Genomic DNA, 22,437 nt, shown 5'->3' with positions numbered 1-22,437 from the left:
TAAAATTGAGATTTAAAAACACATAATAAAGAAATCGATTGGAAACAAAACATGCATTAGGTAACCAGCGACTGCACTGAAACAGATACACCACTCACATATTCCATTATGCAAATGAATTCAAAGATATTTCATGACTGATCAGCTAGAAGGGACATAATGATTTATAATTCAAATAACTGAGCACTGAAATCAAATTGAGCTAATATATATTTCTAAATATGCAAACCTGAAATAATTGTTAAAAAATATAAATCAACGTACCCAGGTTGAAACCATTCGTATCCCTCAGTTTAAAATGTTAGAGCTTTTAAACTTTTATCTAATAAGTTTTCTGAAAATATCATTTTTTATTAACTTTGAGAAATGCTCAAAAGCAATAAACAGCTTGTAAAACGAAAGGTCATAATTTTAGGATTAAAGAAGATCTACAAAATATAAGGTGATAGGAAAAAGGTCTTAAATAGCAGAGAAATAAATTAAGCGTTATAGAAATTATACTAAAAATACAAATCAAATTAATTTTATATCGGATCTCAATTTCAACATAAAAAAAAGAGGAAATCTAAACAATAGATATGTGCTATAAAATAACATAGGCATCTTTCCAGATAAGATGCTCTCAAAGTAATTGATTGTGAAAAGGCCAGAGTTTGCAATACTAGGAAGTACTTATAAACCACTTCATATGTTAGAAATGAAGAGTACTTCAGCATTATTATTAAAAAAAATATAGTTTGAGTTTTTTTTTTAATAAGAAAAAATACATAACTTAAAAAGCCAAAATGACCACTGGAATTGGGTTGTACATCACTTTCCACTAAAAAGGAAAAACAGCCCGGACAGGTGTAATTTATCATTTTTCTGATTTAATATCAAAGAAATATATTAAAATAATAAAAAGAATCCTGAAATCCTCAAAATTTGTAGTGATAAATAGCCCTCCCTGTCTTTATTGCATTATACCTACTAACAGAAATATTGCATGGTGGATTTTGCCAGACAAGGACGATTATTTTCCAATAAAAAGTTGCATATTAAATTCCAGCACAAAAGTGGGTGTCTAATACTTTGGAAATCTTTTATGGTTTGCCAAGGAACACAATTTTAAAGTTAACTAATACAAACATATTCCTGAAGTGAAGATTAAAGATTTCTATCCAACGCCACCCATTTTCAGAATGTTGTCTTCATATTAAAATATCAGCTAATCTTAGTGGTTAACTAAAGCAACATTTATTTTTCACAACTCCTATAGAGCTGATAGCTAACGTATAAAAGACAATCTACATGCTTTTCTCTCATTGGTAGAAACATGACGGTATTATTAATTATAACCTAATAGGAGAAGATGATTCAGGTCTTAGATTTTAAAAATCTGCTAATGAGAGAAAACGAAATATTTAATGTAATGGAAAATCTTACTTTAGAGTAAATAAGATGTTTACTTGGTGGGACCGATAATCAAAGAAGTATTCAAAAAACTTAAATTTTTCTACCTATTACTCCTTTGTGCCTCTTAACTAATGAAAATAATATTCTTCTCAGTTAAGAATACTGAGGATGTATTTACTCTTAGGAATTCAGTTTTTATAAAGTAGGACATTCTGATCTTCTTAAAATTAGTTAAATGTTTTCTTTTAAAATGAGAATGTCCTAAAAATTATGAAAAATCATGGACGAGAAAACACATGTGGTTGCATACTTTCTTATATAACAATTTATTAACCTGGGTGGGTATAAAGGTAGCTTTAGTTAGTTAGGAATCTATATATCCATATAAATTCACTGTGACTAGAAAAAATGCTTTATAGTACAGTAAGTAGCCAATATAAATCTTTCAAAAATATGCATTTACAGATAAGGCTTTTATTTAAAAAAAAAAAAAAAAAACTTGCAAAAATTATAAACAAGAAAATACCTGGCCAATAGAATTCACTTGTCAGGTTCTTTATATATATTAGTAGGTTTATAGTAAAAAGGATATCCAACAGAAAGGTCATTTAGGAACTGAAGGGTCCTTGAAATGACAGGCTCACATCTTCCCCAGTATTTAAGGTTGGTAACACTAAATATAAAAAAGAAGTTTTTAATTATAAGTAAGTTATTTTCTTGTACGGGGAGAACATGGAAATACACATACATTCCCAGAAGTGAGATGACCCAAACCGCAAGACACAGTGGAACATGTTCCAATCTATTCTTTTTACAGCACATCCAACATGATATACAATCCATGGACAATGAACACTACTCTCCAAATGGTGTGTAATTGTCTAAGTTTAGTTTCGTAGATAAAGTCTTCCACGAGAGAAATATTAAGTATGTATCTAAGACAAAAATATTAGAGAGTGACAGGAGTTACACAGGAAGTCAAACAGAGGTTCACAGTTACCCACCAAGAAACGAACTACCCAACTCGTGGCTCCAAAACTGTCTTCTTAGAATCGTGATTGTTTATCTAGCTTCGTTCTCTATAAACCAGACAGTGCTGTCCGCCGACTGCACAGATAAGGTGGGATGCCAAGTGAAGGCATACGCATTTAGGCTGAGTGTACAAAGTGGAGTCTATGGCTGGAAACTAGTCAATTCTGCTAATATTGTAAGGAGAATTCAGTTTCCATGGACGTCTCCGATAGCCACAGGTTCCTGCTGCAATCGATGACCGCCCTGTCTTAAGGCCATCGAACCTCTCTCCACAATTCCAATTTGCAATAATCTCTTCAGTTGGTCTTTGAAACTGGTACTTTCTTTTTAATTAACAAAAATGCTGCCCAATTGATCTGAAGAGCCAGTCTGTACACTTTTGAAAACTGTGTTTTGATGTGACATACTGCAGTTGAAGGGACATCCTGACAAATAACAATGTCTTCTGGATGGTAAACTTTAAATATGAGAAATTAACTTTCAATTAAGAAGCATGCCACCATTCTAAGAACTAAACCGTAATTTTCAAGTTTTCATTAAAAAATAATATTTACAAAGAAATTCAAACACAGTAAAGGGATCTATCGGATTCAAACCAACAAAAACAACAACAAAAAAATCAAAGAACCAAAGCAGGACTCACATTTTCGTCATGAACGTTTCTAGAACATGGTTGTCATCTGTTATTCCTAAAACTTCTGACATACGAGCGTACACCTGCATGAAAACATTTAATTGTTAAAAGCTTTGTCATTAACATACGTTTTCAAGAGACTATCAAATTGAACAAAAGTAAGATTTAATGTATTGCTGCATCCACGGTAAAGCAGGGAGCGGTGAGGGGAGCAAATGAAAAATGTTCAGAATTGTAAACATTTGCCCTCTTTTTCTTCCAGGAAGCACCTCTCTTATTTTGAAATACATTCCAGCCGCACTCACATACTCATTTTACTCCTAATACACTCCATAAAAATTTATGTTCTCAGTGATCAACTTCCCTTTTCTCAGAGATGGGAGGACGCATATGAAGGGTCGGGAAGCGGATTCCTTCAAAAAAAGGTTCCAACATTCAAAATTTTTCATCCATTCCAGAATTCAGTAAATCACCATATAAACCAGGATTACTTAGGCAGTTATTTACAAAAAGGATTTCAAAAATAAAAGAAAGTTAAAGAATTTACAGAAATTGTCCTCAAACCTCTCAATTAATCTCCCCCAAAATATAGAGATAGGTCTTACTTTCCATGCTGGAAGTGAAACCCCAGGCTCAGGAGCTCTCCGCTGGGGACGCAGGGCTGGGCATCCACTACGCTTCCACTCAGGGAGTGCTGGTTGCAGAGTTTGGGGTACGACATGTCAGTCCCAACCCAAGCCACTTGAGCTTATAAACACGTATCCCACTTCGAGTGGGGAAATGCCGCTGGCAGCCAATGGAATACTCCCGACTAGCCTGGCAGAGCTGAGAGGTGGGTCGACACCTCCATACTCCCTTATGCTCTGGTGTGATTCCAGGTTCCCCCTGCCAGACACCAGCTGCATGGGGTTTCTCTTCGGTGACTTGATCCCCTGTGATTGTGTTTTCTCACTTTCTCCTGATCTGCCTACTTCCTATGGCATGGCGACTTCCCCTTCCCTGCTTGTGCCTTTTGTTTTTCCTAGGAAAACAACAGCTTGATATACTGCCACAGATCATGAAGGTGGGAAAGAAATCACAGGGCTAGACGGTTATTTATACAGGGGAGGAAAGCTGGCCATTGCAAAGGTCTCATGTTCGGATTGAAACACTTTTTAAACCACAAACTTGTGTTCCAAGAGTTTGACCTAAGTCCTATGGCCAAAAGCTCCTCGGGCTGGCAGAGTCAATCAGACAGAGAAAGCCGGAAAGGAGGAGGAGCGAGCAGAGAGGACGAGAAAAGGCAGGAGGGAGCAGGGGGTGCAGGGGAAAGGCTGGGGGAGAGAAAGAAAGATTCGACTTCCTGTTGCTTCTTACGCTGACTTCCGAGCCCTACAGAAAAGCATTTCGATGACTGTGTCTGTGACTGCTCAGGGGAGAAGGCCTTCTTCATCTCTGTAAGACTGCAGCCATCACTGTGTCTGTAAGATGTCTGGGGAGAAGAGGGGAAGGGAGAGCCCAGGAAAGTTAGTTCCCACCAAGCCTCGGTGATTAGAAACCTTTAAGCACACAGAAGGCTCAAAGAAGAACGCTGTGTAGAAAGGCAAGTTCCCCCATCTCGCCACGATCCAAAACGTCTCTCGGGGGTGGGCGCCCCTGGGAATTGGGTCCCTTGGAGAATGTGATATTGACATGATTAATGGGATACAAGGCCCTTCACAGCTTGACCCCAACCTACTTCTCATCTTCTACGGTTCCCTACAACCTGAAGCCACGGGGAGACGCTGCTGGATGACAGGCTTCTCGTGCAATTTCGGATCTCAGAGTTCATGTGCTGTTCATTCGGCCTGAATCAGCCTCTTTCGCCTCTTCCCCGATCCCCACTGAAGGGTCATCTCTCTGAAGCCCTCCTTGCCCTCCCGGGCACAGTGAGTTGAACTCGCCTGTGTTTCCACGGCGTCTGGTCCATTATTCTATCATGGCACTTTTCACACTGTAACTGTTCGGGTGTCCATCTCCCCCGCTATCCTGCATCGTGTTTTTGTAAAATCAAATTTTATATTTTTGAGACTTTATAAATGCTATTTTTTTATGGCAAAGCTCAGAATTACTCTGATTTTGATTTTACCCAAATCACAGTGAATAATAAAAATATAACAACTAAAATGAGATTTTAAACATTTAAGACAATTTGAACGTTAAAAAATATTTTGAAAATGGATAGTTCTTACAAGGAAGCTTTCTGTTGTGTTCCTGGCATTCAAGAAAGGAGACAGCTAGGCAGGTGGGTCTGTTGTGCTCTGCTGTCAAAACAGTTTCTCAAAGCATCAGATTTGACCCAATAAGATACTAGAAAAAACAGTCAACATTGACACATGGCAGTGCTTTAATCCACAATTATCCTTGTAACTTGCACCATTCCTTTTATCATCCATTAGCTTTGATTCCCATTATCCCATCTAGAACTGTGTCAACGCTTTTGTCCCTAGGGATTTCTCTCCACTACTAGGATCTGACAGTCAAGCTTGAGTACTAAACAGGATCATTACCTCTTAAATCCACTTATCTGATCTACTGAATAGTAAATTGAAAAGCTCATTAAGAGCAACAATCTGATTTGTTTTCATGTGTGACAGGGTCATTTAAAATCAATGTATGATTACTGCATTTCTTTTAAAAGACTGTCTCACATTTTCCAAGGCACCTTATCATTCAGAGAAATTGCAGATAATATGAAAATGTCTTCAAACACTGGGAATTTAATTATGCCACAGACATACATAATTTGGGGATGGGAAGTAATGTGTCCAGTGAGGAAGTATTCATCATAAAGTACAAGTGCCTGAAAGTTTTCTATAGAAAAAATTCTAACACAATATTTAGGGGTTTTCGACATTGTCTAAAACTCCTATCACTTTACCCAAAGAAGAAACGACATCACCATACTCATATTAAGGAAAGATATAGAAGTTGGCATAGGAATGCAAGGAGAGGTCAAAACTCACTTTAATTCATATAGTCCTAACCTTTTATTTCAGACTCAATGAAGATAACCTGATCATAGTGGAAAACAAGCAAAAATCTAAGAAATAAGAGACTAAGTCCATTTGTGTTGTTCATCCTTCTTTGAAGGATACAATGAAGTTGAATAAACAGTTATGTCTTTGGTTACGTGTTTCACATAATCAGAGACGCACACGCAAACCCAGTTTTTTGCCTGTCAGCCTGGGCTGTGCCTTCTGCCCCCTCTTAAATCTTTTTAATATGCTTGTATTTCTCTCCTAGACCACCACCTCCCTGAGGGCACAGATGACGCTGTCTTTTATCTCCTATGCCTAATACTCAATAAATGTTTGTTAAACGACGAAAAAAGCGTAATGTGAAAATGCACACTTTTGGCTGATTCTATTTCATTCATAATTTTTTAAGGAAAGGAAAACAATCCATACAAGGATTGCTTTTTACACAGAACTTTTCTTCTGTAAAAATAACATACCCCGAATTCCACTCACCCAAGGTGACCCCCGGTAAAATTTTGTTATTTAAAAACATGTGGCTTTAATGCTTGAATAATATTTCTGGAAGGTGTTCTTCTTGTAGATCCAGTAAGAAGAGCTCTCCTCCCTAGAATACTCGGAGCGCCCGATGTCACCAGCCTGTTACTGCCATTTCTCAGATGACAGAATAGGTCTAGTTAGAGGATTGCTTTTCCCTGTGAATATGGAAAATTCATTCTCCTCCACCATCTTCACTATTTCAAACACGTGTTGCCTGAGGGCAGGAAAAATGTCTATTTCTCTATACATCTCCAGAAGTACTTAGAACACTGTCCTGATAAACTTAGCAACAGAAAAAAGCACGGCTTTGGTCCCAAAGAGACGTGAGTTTGCATTCTGAGTCTCCCACTAACCAGGTATTACTGTGAGTCTCTGATTCTTGGTTTCCTGTCTATAAAAGAGAAACCATAGTAATATTGACTTTATGGGCTTTGGGGAAGACTAAGTGATGACGCCTAACATAGAGCCCGGCCTGTGTTCTCCCACAAATGCTGCGACCCCTCCTACTCCATCTCATAATCCTTTTCTCACAGTAGATGCCAAAAGCTAATATCTTTTCGAGAGGTTTGTTACATAAAAAATAACAGAAAGGTAAGAAGGTGCTCACCATGAAGACTTTCCCATGGCACAGAGAAACACACAAAATCTTAAAATCTGTACTAACTCTGAAATCTTCACATACATATTCAGTCGACACGCTCTAATCACAGTCAGAAATGGCATTTGCTAAAGGCATAAAGCTTCAAGTATTTCATGATAACAAACCAAATTCTTTCTACTTTTAAAGTTATTGCCTTAGAAGCTAGAAAAATTACCCATTTTAACCAGTCATCCATCTCTCTAACTCTTGAAATACAAGAAGTTGTCAGAAAAGTAAGAAATTACCATTATCATAAACTTGAGAAGGCATGCTCCTAAGAAACTGTTTTAATGTTTGTTTTATTATCTCTATTTTACTGTAAATTTTCTTTTAATTTCCAGAAAAGAGCATTTGGGTATGTTCATAAGGCTTCAATGACCCCACACTTTTCTTACTTTCGAACTAACCAAATGACAAATATTGCCTTTGCACACGCAGGTAGCTTAAATGACCTTATATCTGTTTTTTAAAAAAGAAGCCAGACGAGATAAGAAAACCAGACAAGGGAATAAACATACAAACAGCAATAAGATTTTGAGTTGTAAACTTAATTTAATAAAGAATAAAAGCATGTGCCATGATAATTTTTAAATTGCTTTCTATTTCCAATCCTAATCCTTGGTCTCGAGTATCTGCAGCACTGTCTCTAACATTTTGGTTATAACTCTGAAGAAACTAATTATGTCAATCCTTAAATTTGAAGTAGATCACAGAACTGGGAAACACAGAATATTATTTCCTAAAGGTTGTATGGATATATAATGACAGTCACAGAAATTCAATAAGAGCCCTCTATGAAATGTACTCAAAAGCACCACATGAAACAAATTAAAAAGAACAATGAATCGCTCATTCTGTGCAAATAAGAAAATAAGAGAAAGACTGGTTCTATAGGTTTTCATAAGAGTTGTTATAATGAATTATGATTTTGGATAATGAATCTTCAGAAAATTACAGTAAGTTAATACCCTTAGGACCTCTATAAATGTTTAAGATGTTATAACTTCTCAAAGCACTTCTGTAAGCAGGCTCAACGCAGAAAATGAGCAGTGCTGTGAAAATCAACAGCAAAGTATTCTGCCATCGGATGATGTACTTTCCTGAACCAATTTATTCTCAAAAATTCCCATCCACTAATACAAAATTGATACCATAAAATTAAAAAAAAAAAAAAACTATAACGGTTGCGAATTTTAAAGTATCGTTTCAATCTATTGAAATGACATGCCACTTGAGATTTTTAACTGGTTGTAATGTGACAAAACAAAACCTGTCACCAGAAAGGGTAGGATATAATGACAGAATTAATGCTCCTTAGAAAAAGGAATTTTGGAGCTGAGTATGAACTCACTTATTATGAGTAAGAAACCAATTTCCACATTTTTGTCTTTGGCGTCAAGTGCCCTTCAGGTCAATGTGGTGCTTTCTTGAGGGAGACCCGTTGCGTGAAAGGTAGGGGAGGGAGGGCAGGAGAGGTGTAAGGGGGAAGCGACGGAGCATTTAATGACTTGGAGGTGAACCATTTGGAACTGAAGACACTGAGCTCTTTCATTCATGTTTGAAGCAGAAGAAAACATGATCATCACAACTAACTTACGACACGTCCAGATAATTAACGCTACAAACGCCACCGCTGCTTATTAAACATATGAATTTAGTGACACTGAACAGATCCCCATCCATCTTGGCTGACTCATTTTTCCATATCGTTTAAAACGACATCACAAAATACAGGACCAAAATTAGGTAAAGAAATCTTTTGCCAGAATTTAATTTTGAAACCACAATGTGTGTTGGAAACCAAATGGTGAAAGTTTAAGAACCTGTTTGCCTTATTCAGCGGGATACGGAATGGCATCTGATAAAGAAAAGCTGGCTGTGGAAGTATAAAATAATATGAATGCTAAGTATGTATTTCAATGCGACTATGTGAACGCACCATCTGTGGTGGCCATCTTGCTGAGGGGACACGTACCTAACAAATCTCTTAAGAGGCATTCCCAATCTGCTTGAATAAGCCATTGTCTAAGACAACTTGGAGCCACGACTTTGGCCTCGCATTCCCTTCGCTCCACATCCTGTGGCACAAAGCATGAACTCAGCAGGCTGGGGTGCGGGGCTGCCTGCTGCCTTGCGATAATCCCCTCTCTCAGTAGGGGCCTCCACTGATGCATGGCTAAGAACACGCTTCCTCTTTCACTTGCACCCCAGTGGGGTTCCCATTCCTCGCTTGGGCCCAAATCCAGACGGCCAAGGAAGGACTCCAGATGCTGCCAGAGATGCTTTTGGATTAGTGTCTAAACAATCATATATCAGAAAGAAGAGTACAGGTACAGTGTGAAAACCAGCAACCCTGGTCATTTTGGAGGGGTTCTCTCCCTCCCGGCCCCCGACCAGATCGAAGGTCTAATGGCCACCTGTTCAGCAGAAGCTGGCTGCCTGCCTCGTCCTCCTTCAGGGAGCCACTGACTAAGGATGTCCACCAGCGTGAGCCTAATGTCTCCCGACAGGCCTCCGCTAGCCAAGAGGGACCCGGGTCGACGGCACCAGTTACTGGTCACAGCATGCACAGCCCATAGAAAGACTCCCGTGGTGCAGCCCGCTGAAAGCCAACCAGAGAAGATGGGGCACACATTGTCCTGACACGGCTTCGGTCCTGCTGGCTGCCAACCCACTCCGGGTCTGCGGCCAAGCTTCTGTTAAACTAGTCTTCTGTGGCAAAAGCCAAGGTGAAGCCTTGAGTAAATACACCGTCTTCCCAAGATCACACAGTAAGAAGCTGACCACGGCCGTGGCACACGCTATCAGACGAGGGCTGGACTAACCGTCACAGAGAGTTCTGAGACCACGGTTTGGAGGGGCATCTAAGGCATTTTATTTATAATTCTTCACAACAGCAAATTTATAAGATGGCGTGATTAGATTCTGGGGCAAAGAAGCTGATGCTGGATGAAGTCTGTGAGAGGGCGATGGTAGAGGTGGGGAATCAGGAAACAAAAGATTTTGTTTACGCTAATCCCCACACCTCTCAAAGGTGTCGGCCAGGAACATGCTCTGGCGCAAGGCACACACGTGTTCCACGTACTGTTCAATGACAGATGTTAGTGGACGTGGCCAACTAAAGCCTCTTCCTTTCAGGTATGAATCCATGGTGAGAACTGGCCACTTCAGAAACGCGATGACCAAGACACAAAGGCTCTTGCGTTCACGCCGTGCGATTGCACCAAACTGAGCGTCTGCAGTCGATACCGCTTCTCAGCTGACCAGTGAACACAGGGTTATAGAACATGCACACTGCGGGGTCACACGGCGCACAGAAAAGGGAGCCACGACAACGCACCTCTGCTTCTGACTGCGAGCACGCGCCACTCGAGTATTGAGAATCCGAGCTGCAGTGAGACGCATAAAGACTGGTGACCCCTCGATAACCAGTGACCCCTCAAAAACGAGCAGCCCAACTCACCTTAACTACTTTCCAAGCCTTCTCTGGAACTCTGGATACATCGCTCCCCAGGCACACACCCTAAAACGCACAGAGTTTAGGGACCTGCCACCTGGCGTCGGGGATACGGGAAGAGCAGAGACCTTACCAACTTCAGGTACGGGGAGAATGTGGCTCGGGATCTTTGTGGCTGTCACTTAAAATAGTCTTGGGACTTTGGTATTATTCTAGAGGCCATGAGCAGAGGTCTGGTGAAGCCTTTGCCTGGAAGTGGTTATACGGACTATGGTCGGTTTGCCCCCATGGTAAAAAGTACAGAAACCGATTACTAAAGGATAGGCCTAAAAAAGAACCAATTATAAATAACACTTGACGGAACTATTTTTAAGAATCCGTTAGCACTGTTATTTCCCATGAGGCGCCCTCATTATGCAAGCATGGCAAGTGGGAATAATGATATAAGGAAGCCAAGTCACCTTCCGATGGGTACAAGTACGTCTTTAATAAGTGACACTCGTTTCTGCAGCCAGCGAGAAGGGAAGCGCATCACACTGAGCCTCCTACCACTTAATCTAAGCGTACGCAAAAGCGCTCCCCAACCCTCCCCAAATCACACTAAATTATAGTCGCGGTAGCTGTTGAGACCTTTACCAGGTCTCCGTTTCTGCTTCTAACATCTTCAACTTATTCATACATGTTTCCTATTAATATTACTCTACTTCTGCCTCCACTTCGCCTCTCTGAAACATCTCCCGTTTTCCACATCCAAAGTAACTTCTGTATCTTCCTTCTAAGAGATGCTACATTCTCTATCCCTCGGGGAAGACAACCTGACATAAAGAGTAGGAATAATGGCCCAGGGAATGAAAAAGGGGGTGATATGACATCGTCCATATTATTACTACTCTGTCAAATCAGCTAGTTTCATTTTTTTCATTATATTTTCAAATTTACTCAAAAATCTTATTCCTACAGTCCCTTGTACCTTTCAATTTCTGTCTCTCACACTGGCCTAGTTAGTGACAACTTGTAAGTACCCCAAAATGCTTTGGGTCAGAGTTCACCTTCTGATGGCCCATTAACGCCCTCGATCACTAACGTCTGGTTTCTCTGAGCAGGCAGTATCTGCAGCCGTAGGTTACATCCTTCTTCCAGCCTACTCTTCCTGTTAATCACGTCTACGTTGAAAATTAGCTCCAACGTTCGCAAAAGCCAGAGTGGTGGACCAAGACAACACACAGTTGCCAGGGAAGCATATTCTCCTCTCAGTAAGAAAACAGAAATGAGCAAGTTAATTGAGTATATATTTTAAATAACTTCAACTAGAAGGAAACACAGAACATATGTGTAGTATAATGCACACAGCGTTTAGAGTGAGACTCTGCTGTTTGCTAGCCTGGCACGAATGAACGCTGGAATCCTGGTTAAATTACTTAGCCTTTCAGAGTCTGTTTCTTCATTTGTAAAATGGAAAGAATATCACGATAAGTAATTTCACAAATTATGAGGTAGTCTAGTGAAGTGGTTAAGGATAGATTCTGAGGTCCAAGACTAGTTGGATTCTACCACTTACGGAGTGATTTTGAAAAAGTTCCTTACCCCCTAAACCTTAATTTTCTTGAATATAAAATGAAGATGGAAGTAGGACCTAATTCACAGAACTTTTGAGAGGATTAAAGTAGTCAATTGATGTAAAGCACTTGGAACAGTCCTGGCACTGAGTAAAATCTCCATAAATTAGCTATTACCATTATTGCCATCACACGCGATATTATACAGCAGAGGGCTGAAAACACTTGGAAAGTTTTTTGGTAAACAGTAAGCACCAAATAAACATTAGCTGTTAGCCATCAGAATAGGCGGTCAGTAAGTGGCTGCTATTATTTAGTAATATACAGGCTGCCATTAGCGTGACATGAAGACGATGAGGTATGCACCAATGACAGTCCCTTTTCTTGGGGCTTTATCTGAACTAAAGGCTGGAAAACGAATACATGTTCTAAGCTGGTATATGAGTAGCTTTAGTAACAGCTAAAAAAGAGTGATTGGAGAGGAGAGCACCCTTATGAAAGGCAGCCTAACTCCGAACGTCGTATCTCCTACCTGTGACTTCTCTTTGACAGGAGCAGGAGCAGCAGAGCGATGTGGACGAAGGCGGGAGGGAAGGAGAGCGCGCTGTGGTCACAGGCGATGTTTTACCTCACGGGCTCACCGGCATCACCTAAGTTCCCCGTTTTAAAGCCCTCATCCTCCTTTTTTTGAATCACCACAAATTCCTGTTTCCTGTCTCTAGGGTAAGTTCTCAACTCACTGGGTAAGTAGATCATTTATATCCCAGTGTTTAATAAATGATCGAAGTCTTCCCCATTCCGATCAATGAGGGCACCCAATTCTCTAAGTTTCCTTTGCTAAATTAATGCACATGGACAAGGGGTTTCAAAATACGACCATTAGTTTTAAATTATCAAGAGTTTTTGGTAAAGGGTCAAATATATGGTGATATATGGAAACAAGATTTTTGGTGGTGACAGGGTATACGAATATCAAACTATAGTGTACACCTTATATAACGGTATTAAGCAATGTTACCTCGATTAAAAAAAATAGTTTTGTGTGATTGGCTCAGTGAGACAGAAAGGTAATGCCCTTCATATATAAATACAATATGGATCACTGACATTAGACTATGGGTTGAGTCGCAGACAGTTAGCTTACTACAAGCGAGTAAGATGGATTCTATCGAATACCTAGGATCTAGCTTAGTTCTCTTGTGACTGACAGCTAGCCAGGACGGGAAGTCCAATCTGTGGTTGCAGAGATATAGTTTTTCTTTAGGCAAAAAAAACAGCAAATATGGGGATGGAACTTGTGATGTTGGTCTTTATCAATCATTACGCTTAAAACCGATCGTGTCTGGACTCACGCCTAAGTACACACATAGGCAATGTGGTGCAGTGGAAAGCAAACTTGGGTTTAGAGTAAGATGATTTGGTCGAAACCCAGGGTCTAGCACTGAAGAAGTTTTGAACCTTCCTAAAATCTTTTTCATATTCTATAAAATAAACATCATCATAATAATATCTACTAAATAGAATATTGCTGAGAAGACTAAATGAGAACATGTAATGAATAACATTACAAAATGGTTAAGTACAAAGTCGAAGGCCAATAATTAGGCTTGAAGATAAAACATTCTCAAATGACATTTCCTAGGCATTTCTCGGTCTCCATTACCTGAAAATACAGACTTTGTAAGTTACAGCATGGACGGTATTTTAATTCCCGGTGCCCTGAACTCTGGGACCTTCTGGAACGTCGGGGCTGGAGAGAACTGTGTCAGGCGGCTGCATGTGCTGGGGAGTGTGCTGTTATACACAGGCCATGTCTCATCAATGCAAACCCAGAAAGAAAGGACAGGCGAGAACTGGGACCATCGAGCATGAAAACATTTTTAATGAGTCAAGAAAGTGGGCCAGGGGGTCGTGGAAGGAAGCAGTCGTGACCATTTGGAGGTAAGACAGGACAATAAGTGACAAAAGCTAAAAAGAAGAGGTTAAAACGAAAATCGAGAACTGCAATTCTCAGCAAACGTAAAGCCACCAACATACGAATGTGCTTTTGCTCATTTCGGCGTTGTCTGTCATTTTACTATTTTCCTCATCAAAAGGCCTGAGAGTTTGTCCACAAAAATACATTTCCAACTCTGGAATGGGAATCAATCGGCAAGTGGAATTCACACTGGAGAAAGTTGCTTCAAAGCCAACTTTGTTTAAACACATCTATTCAGTAAAGCAAGGGAAACTGGCACTGGGGAGCCACGCAGGCCTAGAGGAAAACAAAATCTCAATAATTATCCAAATGTGCTTTGTATTTCAAGATTCCTTCAGCGGAAACACTGTGCGAGATAAAAATTAGGAAAACGCTGAACTTAACTAATTTAAAATGTTGAAAAAATATTTTGCATTTGTGTTTTATAACCCAGTGCTTTCTCCACATTTGTCCCAAGGCGGCACATGAAGCGTTATTTTCACCAATGCTAATACTAGCAATTGGAACATGCTCTTTGGCAAGGCAGAAATAAGATAATTGTTCAACATAGGCTGGCTCTTCAGAAATACTGGAAGCATTGCCTGTAATTATAGACATCTGTCACTGCTAGCCACTCAGTACTAACCCTGACATCAATATACAACCATAGCACTAAACTGCCTGCAGGCATAGCAATGGAGCCCAGATACGCTAGGCAGGCAATCATCTGCTTCATCCAAACTATCTGTCAAAGGTTCCCAACCACAAATAGCTCTTACGTTTTGTATCCTTAGGATAATATGTTGATTTATTTTAGATTCTCTAATATTTACAGTCTAGGCCATCTACTAAAATAAAGAAACAAAACTTATGGCTAATGGAGGCAGTTACTGTTCATAGTCATCATAAAAGGTCATAGCTCAACCCTCAAATGTTAAAAATTGATGGCAGCTTTAACCATGCGCTATCGTACAGATGTTTCCTTTTGTAGAGGCAATTATTTTCAATAGCAATTCAAAATGGTAAATACAATCTTTCATCAGCAAGTATGTTGTCACATTGATCCAATAGAAATGCTCATATTTTAAAGGCTTTTTTGAGAAGTAAAGATAAGTTTCAGTGTTGAGTCCTGAAGAATCTGGATTGTCAGTTTGGGTTTAGCTGTACACACAGTGCTGTACCCGGCAACATTTTTTACATACACAAATGATGTGATGTCTAAAAACTAGGAAGCAACGTTGAAGGATAAAAGACTTGGTTAATGAATGAGTCAACTGCCGAGTGTAAATCTTACTGAAATATGTGCATGTACATTCATATTTTTAAAAGCCCAAAGATATACTGTAGCTTTAAACGTCACTCTCATTCTTTCAAGCAGGCAGAGAAGCTGAAAATTATTAGACATTTAGCCTAATTAGGAATAAACACAATGATCACGTGTTACTAAAAACCCAGATATTTCTTGGTCTGATCACAATAGCCTATGCTGAAGAAAAACTATTAATTACTGACAGACAGTCAGCTTACAAGTGAGCTGCATCTTAAAAACCTCTTTTAAAATACAATTGCTAAATGCCTTACAGTGCTGTAATGTGAGACAGGTTCAAATCTTATTACTTCACTGAAATTAAAACCCAAGTTTTAATACTGTTCAAGTCGAACAATGATTCCACACTTTATTGCTTTTGAAATCCCTTGATGATCATAGGAAAAAATGCCCCCGAGAAAAAAAGACTGTTTTCGATAAACAGAAAATACAGTTTGCACTCTTAGCCTCTTTGTCATCACAAAAAAAGGATTTAATGCCAATTCTTTAAAAAAAGACTTTTTTCCCCACAAAATGTGCACCTTGTGTGCCATTTGTAAAATCAGTTCACTTTCTTTTATTTATTACTGCAGCGCGGCAAGGCAATAAAGAAGCTACCGATAGCTAATAAATTACGTGCCTTTTAAAACAATTCTCTTGCTACAAAAACATGTAACTACAAAGGTTTACATTTACATGGTACATCCTATGAAATGTCTGTATTTGTGCCCTATTAACTGTTTTGGCAAATTGTGGACTTTTACCAAATAGCTGATAAGAAAAAAAAATAGAGTGATTCACAAATGTCGATGTGATGTAAAATAAAGCCTTGCTAGTAATATTTGCTGTTTGCACTTAGGCTGTTTGCGCTTTCTAAAAAATCCTCTAAGATTTATTTTAAAACGTGTTTTCATGAATTATTTTATGCATCAAAATGGTATTAGATGATGTTCTAATCAGGGTTAATTTAAACTTCACTCAGTGAACACTGAGACCTAAGAAAGTACCTTTCTCCCAACTAATTTATGTTCTTAGTATCACACAGTCTTTTACAAATCATTATTTAGAACAAATTATAAATTATAAAGGCAAGACCACTGGATGTAAGGCAAAAATGCCCTAAATATGTTCCTGAATATTTTTCACATTTTTAAAAAGATACAGAAACTTGGTTATTTATTAAAGAGATATTCATATCGAACATGTTTTGCTTAATTATAATCTTTATTTTAAAAGATATTATTTTCACATATCCACGGAACTACCTAAAAACCTTACTTTATGAAAGTAAGCTGTTTATTTTATTTTTCTGGTTTATCTACGCACAAATGAATTCTGAAATATCTGTACTCCAATTTCAGGATTAAACTGTTAAGTCAATCAGGGTATTTGCTTAATGCTCTCATCCTCTGATCTCACGAGGAGCATGTATTTATGAGGCAGTGTATTGTCTTTTATTATTCATTTCCTCCATTTCCTGTAATAGCTATCATAGCTGTGGCTTTTTTTTGTTTCATACCTACAAAATTTCAACTTTGTTCAATTATGCATGATGAACAATGCTTCAATTTTCAAGCACAAACGACTTGGTTCCATTTCATCTTTACTTCAAGGCGACAATCCACCATACCGACGAATACAAATTTCATATTCTATAGCACTCTGTTTCTCCATCATCTTTTTCTCCCTCTCCTTTGAAATCAGCTTGATTATGACGATTACTAACCAGGAATTTGCAGGAGATATATATTTTTAAAGAGTTCAGTGAAATCATTTTATTTCATCTTCACAGATTTTTTTGAGGAAAATCATCACTATCGTAAATAGCAATAATCTATAAACTATAGATCTACATATGTAGGGAACCCTAGTATATTTCCCAATTTATCTTTTGCTTCTTTTTAATAGTAAATCCTCGTGTCTGTCGACATGATGACCTTTCTCCATACTGTTGCTGTTTTAAAATGATAAAATTCTCAATGAGCAACTAATAGAAACAGCTGACAAAATATCTCCTTTCTCTCTGGGCCCCTCCTCTCTCCTTCCTATAGCTCATTGACAAATTTTATTTTAAATCTCTAATTATTTGGATTATCTTCCTCTGGGCTGGGAGAGGACTCATTCATTGTATTGTTTCTCTTGGATCACTAAGAATGTGCATTCAAAGAAGGTAGGGCAGGTATCGTTAATCCCATTTTTTTTAGAGGAAAATAAAAAAATGGTTAGGAGACTGCTCAAGATCATACAATAGAAGAGCTTCCTCTCCAAGTTCTTATTCACAGTTCTCACTATATGACAACACTGTTTCCTAGCTACCAGGGAAAAAATATGTATTCGCAGACATTTATTCCACTAAATCCAACGTAAACTTTCTACTCGGTGCTATTTCATTCAATGCATGGAAAATAACCTCGACTCATACCTGGTTCCAATCTCACAGAGTGGAAGTAGAGGGTGGCTCTTGGTACACACTGAGAGGCGTGGGGGAGTTCATTTGTTTTACTAATCACCTTCTCAGAAGTGATGGAACGTTCACTTTGTCATCCACCTCCGTACTTGGTAAACAGTCTGAAGTGTACTGATATTTAGATTTCTTGGTCTTGTTTTGCAACCTTGAATGGGGACGTGGAAAACATGCGGCTGGAGCCTTTGGCCTCTTTTGGCACCAATATGCGACAAACTCCTCGTTTTATGTTTCTTGTGCACTCTGTATTATGTAATACAGAGAACTGAATGACACCACGAGAAAGCCCAAGCATCCCCCAAGACGCCTTCTATTAGGTGTCTTCTTATATGTTCTCGCTGTTCTCCTGCACATTAATCATGGCCTCATCACGTCGAACAATGACTACCTGCCAGCTTTGTGTTCTCAACCAGTCTGTGATGGCAGGACTCTTTGTAGTCGATAATGTGTCCCATTGTTTAGCACACAGTAGGCAATTGCAAGTATCTGTAATTCCAATACGTTTTTCTTTTCCAAAGCACCACCAAGCAATTCTCCAATTTTTAGTGGACATTGATCAGGTGTCCCACAAATTTAACTCAATTCTTACACTCATCTACCTAGAGATAGTGTCACATCCCATAGGTGAAGGGCTCAGCCTCACAAGACTGCCCCTAATTTAGACGCCAAGTCAAAGTCCAAGCTGTCACCCGTGCTTCTGACCAACTAGCTACAGATCGAAGGTTCCAATGACTCACTCCTTAGGTGTCATTTGCTAGAGTGGCTCACAGAACTCAGAGAAACATTTTACTTACTAGATTAATGGTCTACTATAAAAGGATGTAATTCAGGAACGAGCAGATGGAAGAGGTGCATAGGGGAGGGTATGTGGGAAGGGGTATGGCGTTCCCACGCTTTGAGTGAGCCTCCTTCCCTGAATGTCCACGTGTTCACCAACCCAGAAGCTCTCCAAATCCAGTCCCTTTAACTTTTTATGGAGGCTTCATGACATAGGCACGATTGATTAAATCACTGGCCATGGGTGACTGAACTCAATCTCCAGCCCCTCTGCCCTACTCAGAGGCCAGGGGGTGGGACTCAAAAGTTCCAACCTTCTATCACATGGTTAGTTCCCTTGGCAACCAACTCCCCCTCTCTCTCCCCCCGCAACTTGTCATGCTTCCCAAAAGTTACCTCATTAGCATAAACTCAGGGGTTGTTGAAAGGGGTTTGTTAAGAATATCAAGACACCTCTAGTGGCCATTATTACTTAGGAAATTCCAAGAGTATTAGGAACTCCATGCCAGGAAAAGGGATGAAGACCACATATTTCTTATTATAAATCACAACATTACAAAACTTACAAGTATTTCAACAGTGAATGAAAGAACAAAAGAATAGCACTGAGACAGCCCCAAATAACATTGTTACAGCTCTGTAAAGATCCTTTTCTAATTTGCCACCCTTAAAAAGTGAACACGGGCTGGTTTCCAATCCACTGTTTCTTAATAACACTGCTCTAATTAATAACACCTACTTCAGAAAAATGACTAGGATCAGAATGAAATTTCTCTGCTTTTGTCATCATGAAATCTGACCGTCTCACCCTACCTAACTCATATTCCATCAATCGATAGGGAAACGGATGATGATCTAGCATTGTCCTAGTTGTATTGATAAATATAGGACATGTATAGGACATCGCATCTGCCCTCAAAATTCTCAAACTTTGTTAAGAAAATAAGGACAGAGAATAGAAAACACTTAAGGAGCAAGGCTGGGAGTTATAGCTCATCATTTAATGGATTCAGAATTAGACTAAAGGTCAACTCTTGCTCACACCACTCCCTATTTTGTATTATTAGTCAAGTTACTTCAATAGTAGAAATGAGATTAAGAACACCTACATCATTAAGATTATTTTGAGACTTACAAGATATAATGTACGTAAAAGCTTATTACCATAGTGCCTGGCATATAATAAACAATAAATGAGAGCTAGCATTGTCATTATCATTATTATTTAACCAAGTTTTAATGAATATGATCCGAGTATTAAGAACTGTCAGTGTGTACTTGAATAGAACAGTGAAGGATGAGGATCTTGGGGCTGGAGGGCGAGGGGAGAAGGAAAAAGAATATGATCCAAGATAAAAGGTGAGTCAGCCTGAAAGTTCGGAGCTGTGGGAACTACAATGGCCAGTAGGTGGAGCTAGGTTACGGAGCACCTTAGAAGCCAGGGAAACTAGAGTTCAAATCCCCAGTCTCGAGTGTGACCCTGAACAATTTTCTCAGCTTCCCGAGAATCAATACTTATCTTGTAAGACTGTAGAAAGAATTAGCGATAATTTGGACAAAATGCCTGGCATTGTATCTAGTGCCCAATAGGCACTTTATAGGTACTATTTTTATTGAGAACATCAGCTGCATATCTAGAAAATAACTAAGCTCATAAAGAATTAGGAATTTTCATTACATTATGCAATGCTTTTCTTTCTTTTTTAATGAAAAAGGATAGGTAAATCATTTACATTCAATCACTATGCATCTATCAATGTATCACATTATTTAGGTAATTTAAATTTTGGTGTCTGAGAATAAGTAATTGGAAGGGAGAAAAACATTTTAATTACATAACATACAACACACTGCACCTAAATTCAAAAGTAACTATTCTTTCGAGGATTAAATGGGAATATTTTTAAAGCATAAGGTTTTTAACGAGTGGTATGGATTTCCTAGTTTATTGTGAAAAATTCCCGATCACCGTTAAAGCTTTTTAAGAACTCCAAAATGGCTGACGGCAGGTAAAGAGAATATAAAAGCAGATGGTTCGGACAGTCTGAATACAATAAAACAGGTGCTTAGCAAAACGGAAGCATTTGCCAGTTTGCCAACACTGCTGGTTCCTGCTTCCACATTCCGCCTGCAGCCCCCCCACATCTGCTCACTGGTGCTCATGTGATATAGTCAACTGACGAAGAAAAGCAGGTTCTCTCACTATTTTAATCGAAAATAATTATTTTAACGAGAGCACAATAAAGGGACATTAATGCCGAGCTTACGGAACATGGAGATGTAGACAGACGCAAACTAACGCAAGGCGTAAACCATGTTTGCAGATTATATTCTCAACTGCCCAGGTACAGTAGAAGAAATGGCCATAAATTAGTTCCCAAAAACAGAAAGAAAGCAATCACAGTGTCCATCACATCTGGAACCAAACCATGTATTTCTCACAAAATATCATATTTTTGTTTTGCCTCTGAACGAACAGAGCTAGGAACTTCAAAGGAGAATATAATTTAGACGTCTGAAAATAGAGTAAATTGAAAGAATAAAATGAACAGTCACATGGTGAGAGGACTCAGATGGGAAATAGTTCTTGCTTTTCAGATTCCCTTATTGGTGTGACAGGGGATTTTGGAAAAAAAAAACAAAAAACAAAAACAAAACCAAAAAAACAAACAAACTATATAATTACTTGGCAACTTAACGGATACTTGTGAAAAATGAGGAGAACTCAGACATCGATAAAAAAGGAGTCGTGTAGAAGGTCCAGGGTATCTCCAAAAGGCGCTAGGGATCCTGAGCGTGAATTCTGGTAGATCACGAACTGGGAGAGAGACCTTGGAGAGTGGCCAGGGAAGTTAAGGGTGATTTTATGGAACTGGTGAAGGTAGCGTGTCCAGTGAGATGGCTACAGAAGCCACCTACTGGGCCTCCTACTGGCCCCTCCAGTTCCAGCCCCACCACGTGAGGGTACTGAAGTTCCAGGGTCAGGGGTGGTGACAATGATGACGAAGATGACATGAGCAGCTATCGTTTACTGAGTGCTTAGTATCTGCTAGGCCCTAGGCTAAGTACTAAAATAATTCAAGCTAAGAAATCTGGCTTGATTTTCTTTATACACAGAAGCCCTGGTATTTATTGGCTAGCCTTCACAGTATATGCTAAAGCATCTTAGAATAAAACAATAGCCCTTTCCATTCGATATCATGCAAGCACCACACAAATCATTTAATGCTGTATTTAGTCCCAGAAAGGCCAAGTGAAACATAAAATGCTCTCCCAACAGGCCGCTTCTCCATACTTCTTTACGCCTGGAGCCAAAATCCATCATAAGTGAGAATACTCAAGAGAAATAATAATATAAAAATCATATGTCCTTCCCATTCTCAGTTCCTTTGAACCAACACAGAGCACTCCATGGTCTGTGACATCCAAAGAAGATGATGACAAAGGAAACTACAAATTATTCTGTCTCACAGTAAGTCATAATGTCATTTCAAGTGAAGCAAAACACGAAAAGGGATTTCACTGAGAGTCAAACACTCCGTTTTAAAAGGTCCTCCAAATCTGATCTATGTTGTGTCGTGGCGGGCAGATACTCTGAAGGACAAAACACCTTTAATGAAGCACATGACGGATACTTGCTGCTGTTGGGGAAGGGCCTGGGCACCGGCTGGCAGATCTTAGTA

The 22,437-nt window shown here is 39.1% G+C and overlaps 1 protein-coding gene across 5 annotated transcripts in view; it reads right to left on the bottom strand.

Moving 5' to 3' along the window:
- The window catches only part of RANBP17 (RAN binding protein 17), a 245,233-nt gene that overhangs the window by 88,600 nt on the left and 134,196 nt on the right, over nt 1-22,437 (bottom strand). For all 5 annotated transcript variants that reach the window (XM_025043079.1, XM_006906589.3, XM_025043080.1 and 2 more), the window contains 2 exons: nt 3,071-3,144; nt 1,988-2,068 (listed from right to left, as the gene is read on the bottom strand). In XM_025043079.1, the coding sequence (XP_024898847.1) occupies nt 1,988-2,068; nt 3,071-3,144 (155 nt within the window). The remainder of the gene's footprint in view (nt 1-1,987; nt 2,069-3,070; nt 3,145-22,437) is intronic.

Source organism: Pteropus alecto, unplaced genomic scaffold, assembly GCF_000325575.1.
Source record: "Pteropus alecto unplaced genomic scaffold, ASM32557v1 scaffold40, whole genome shotgun sequence".
Taxonomy (NCBI): domain Eukaryota; kingdom Metazoa; phylum Chordata; class Mammalia; order Chiroptera; family Pteropodidae; genus Pteropus; species Pteropus alecto.
The sequence above is the reverse complement of the archived record's forward strand: the minus strand, read 5'-3'. Positions and strand labels throughout refer to the sequence as shown.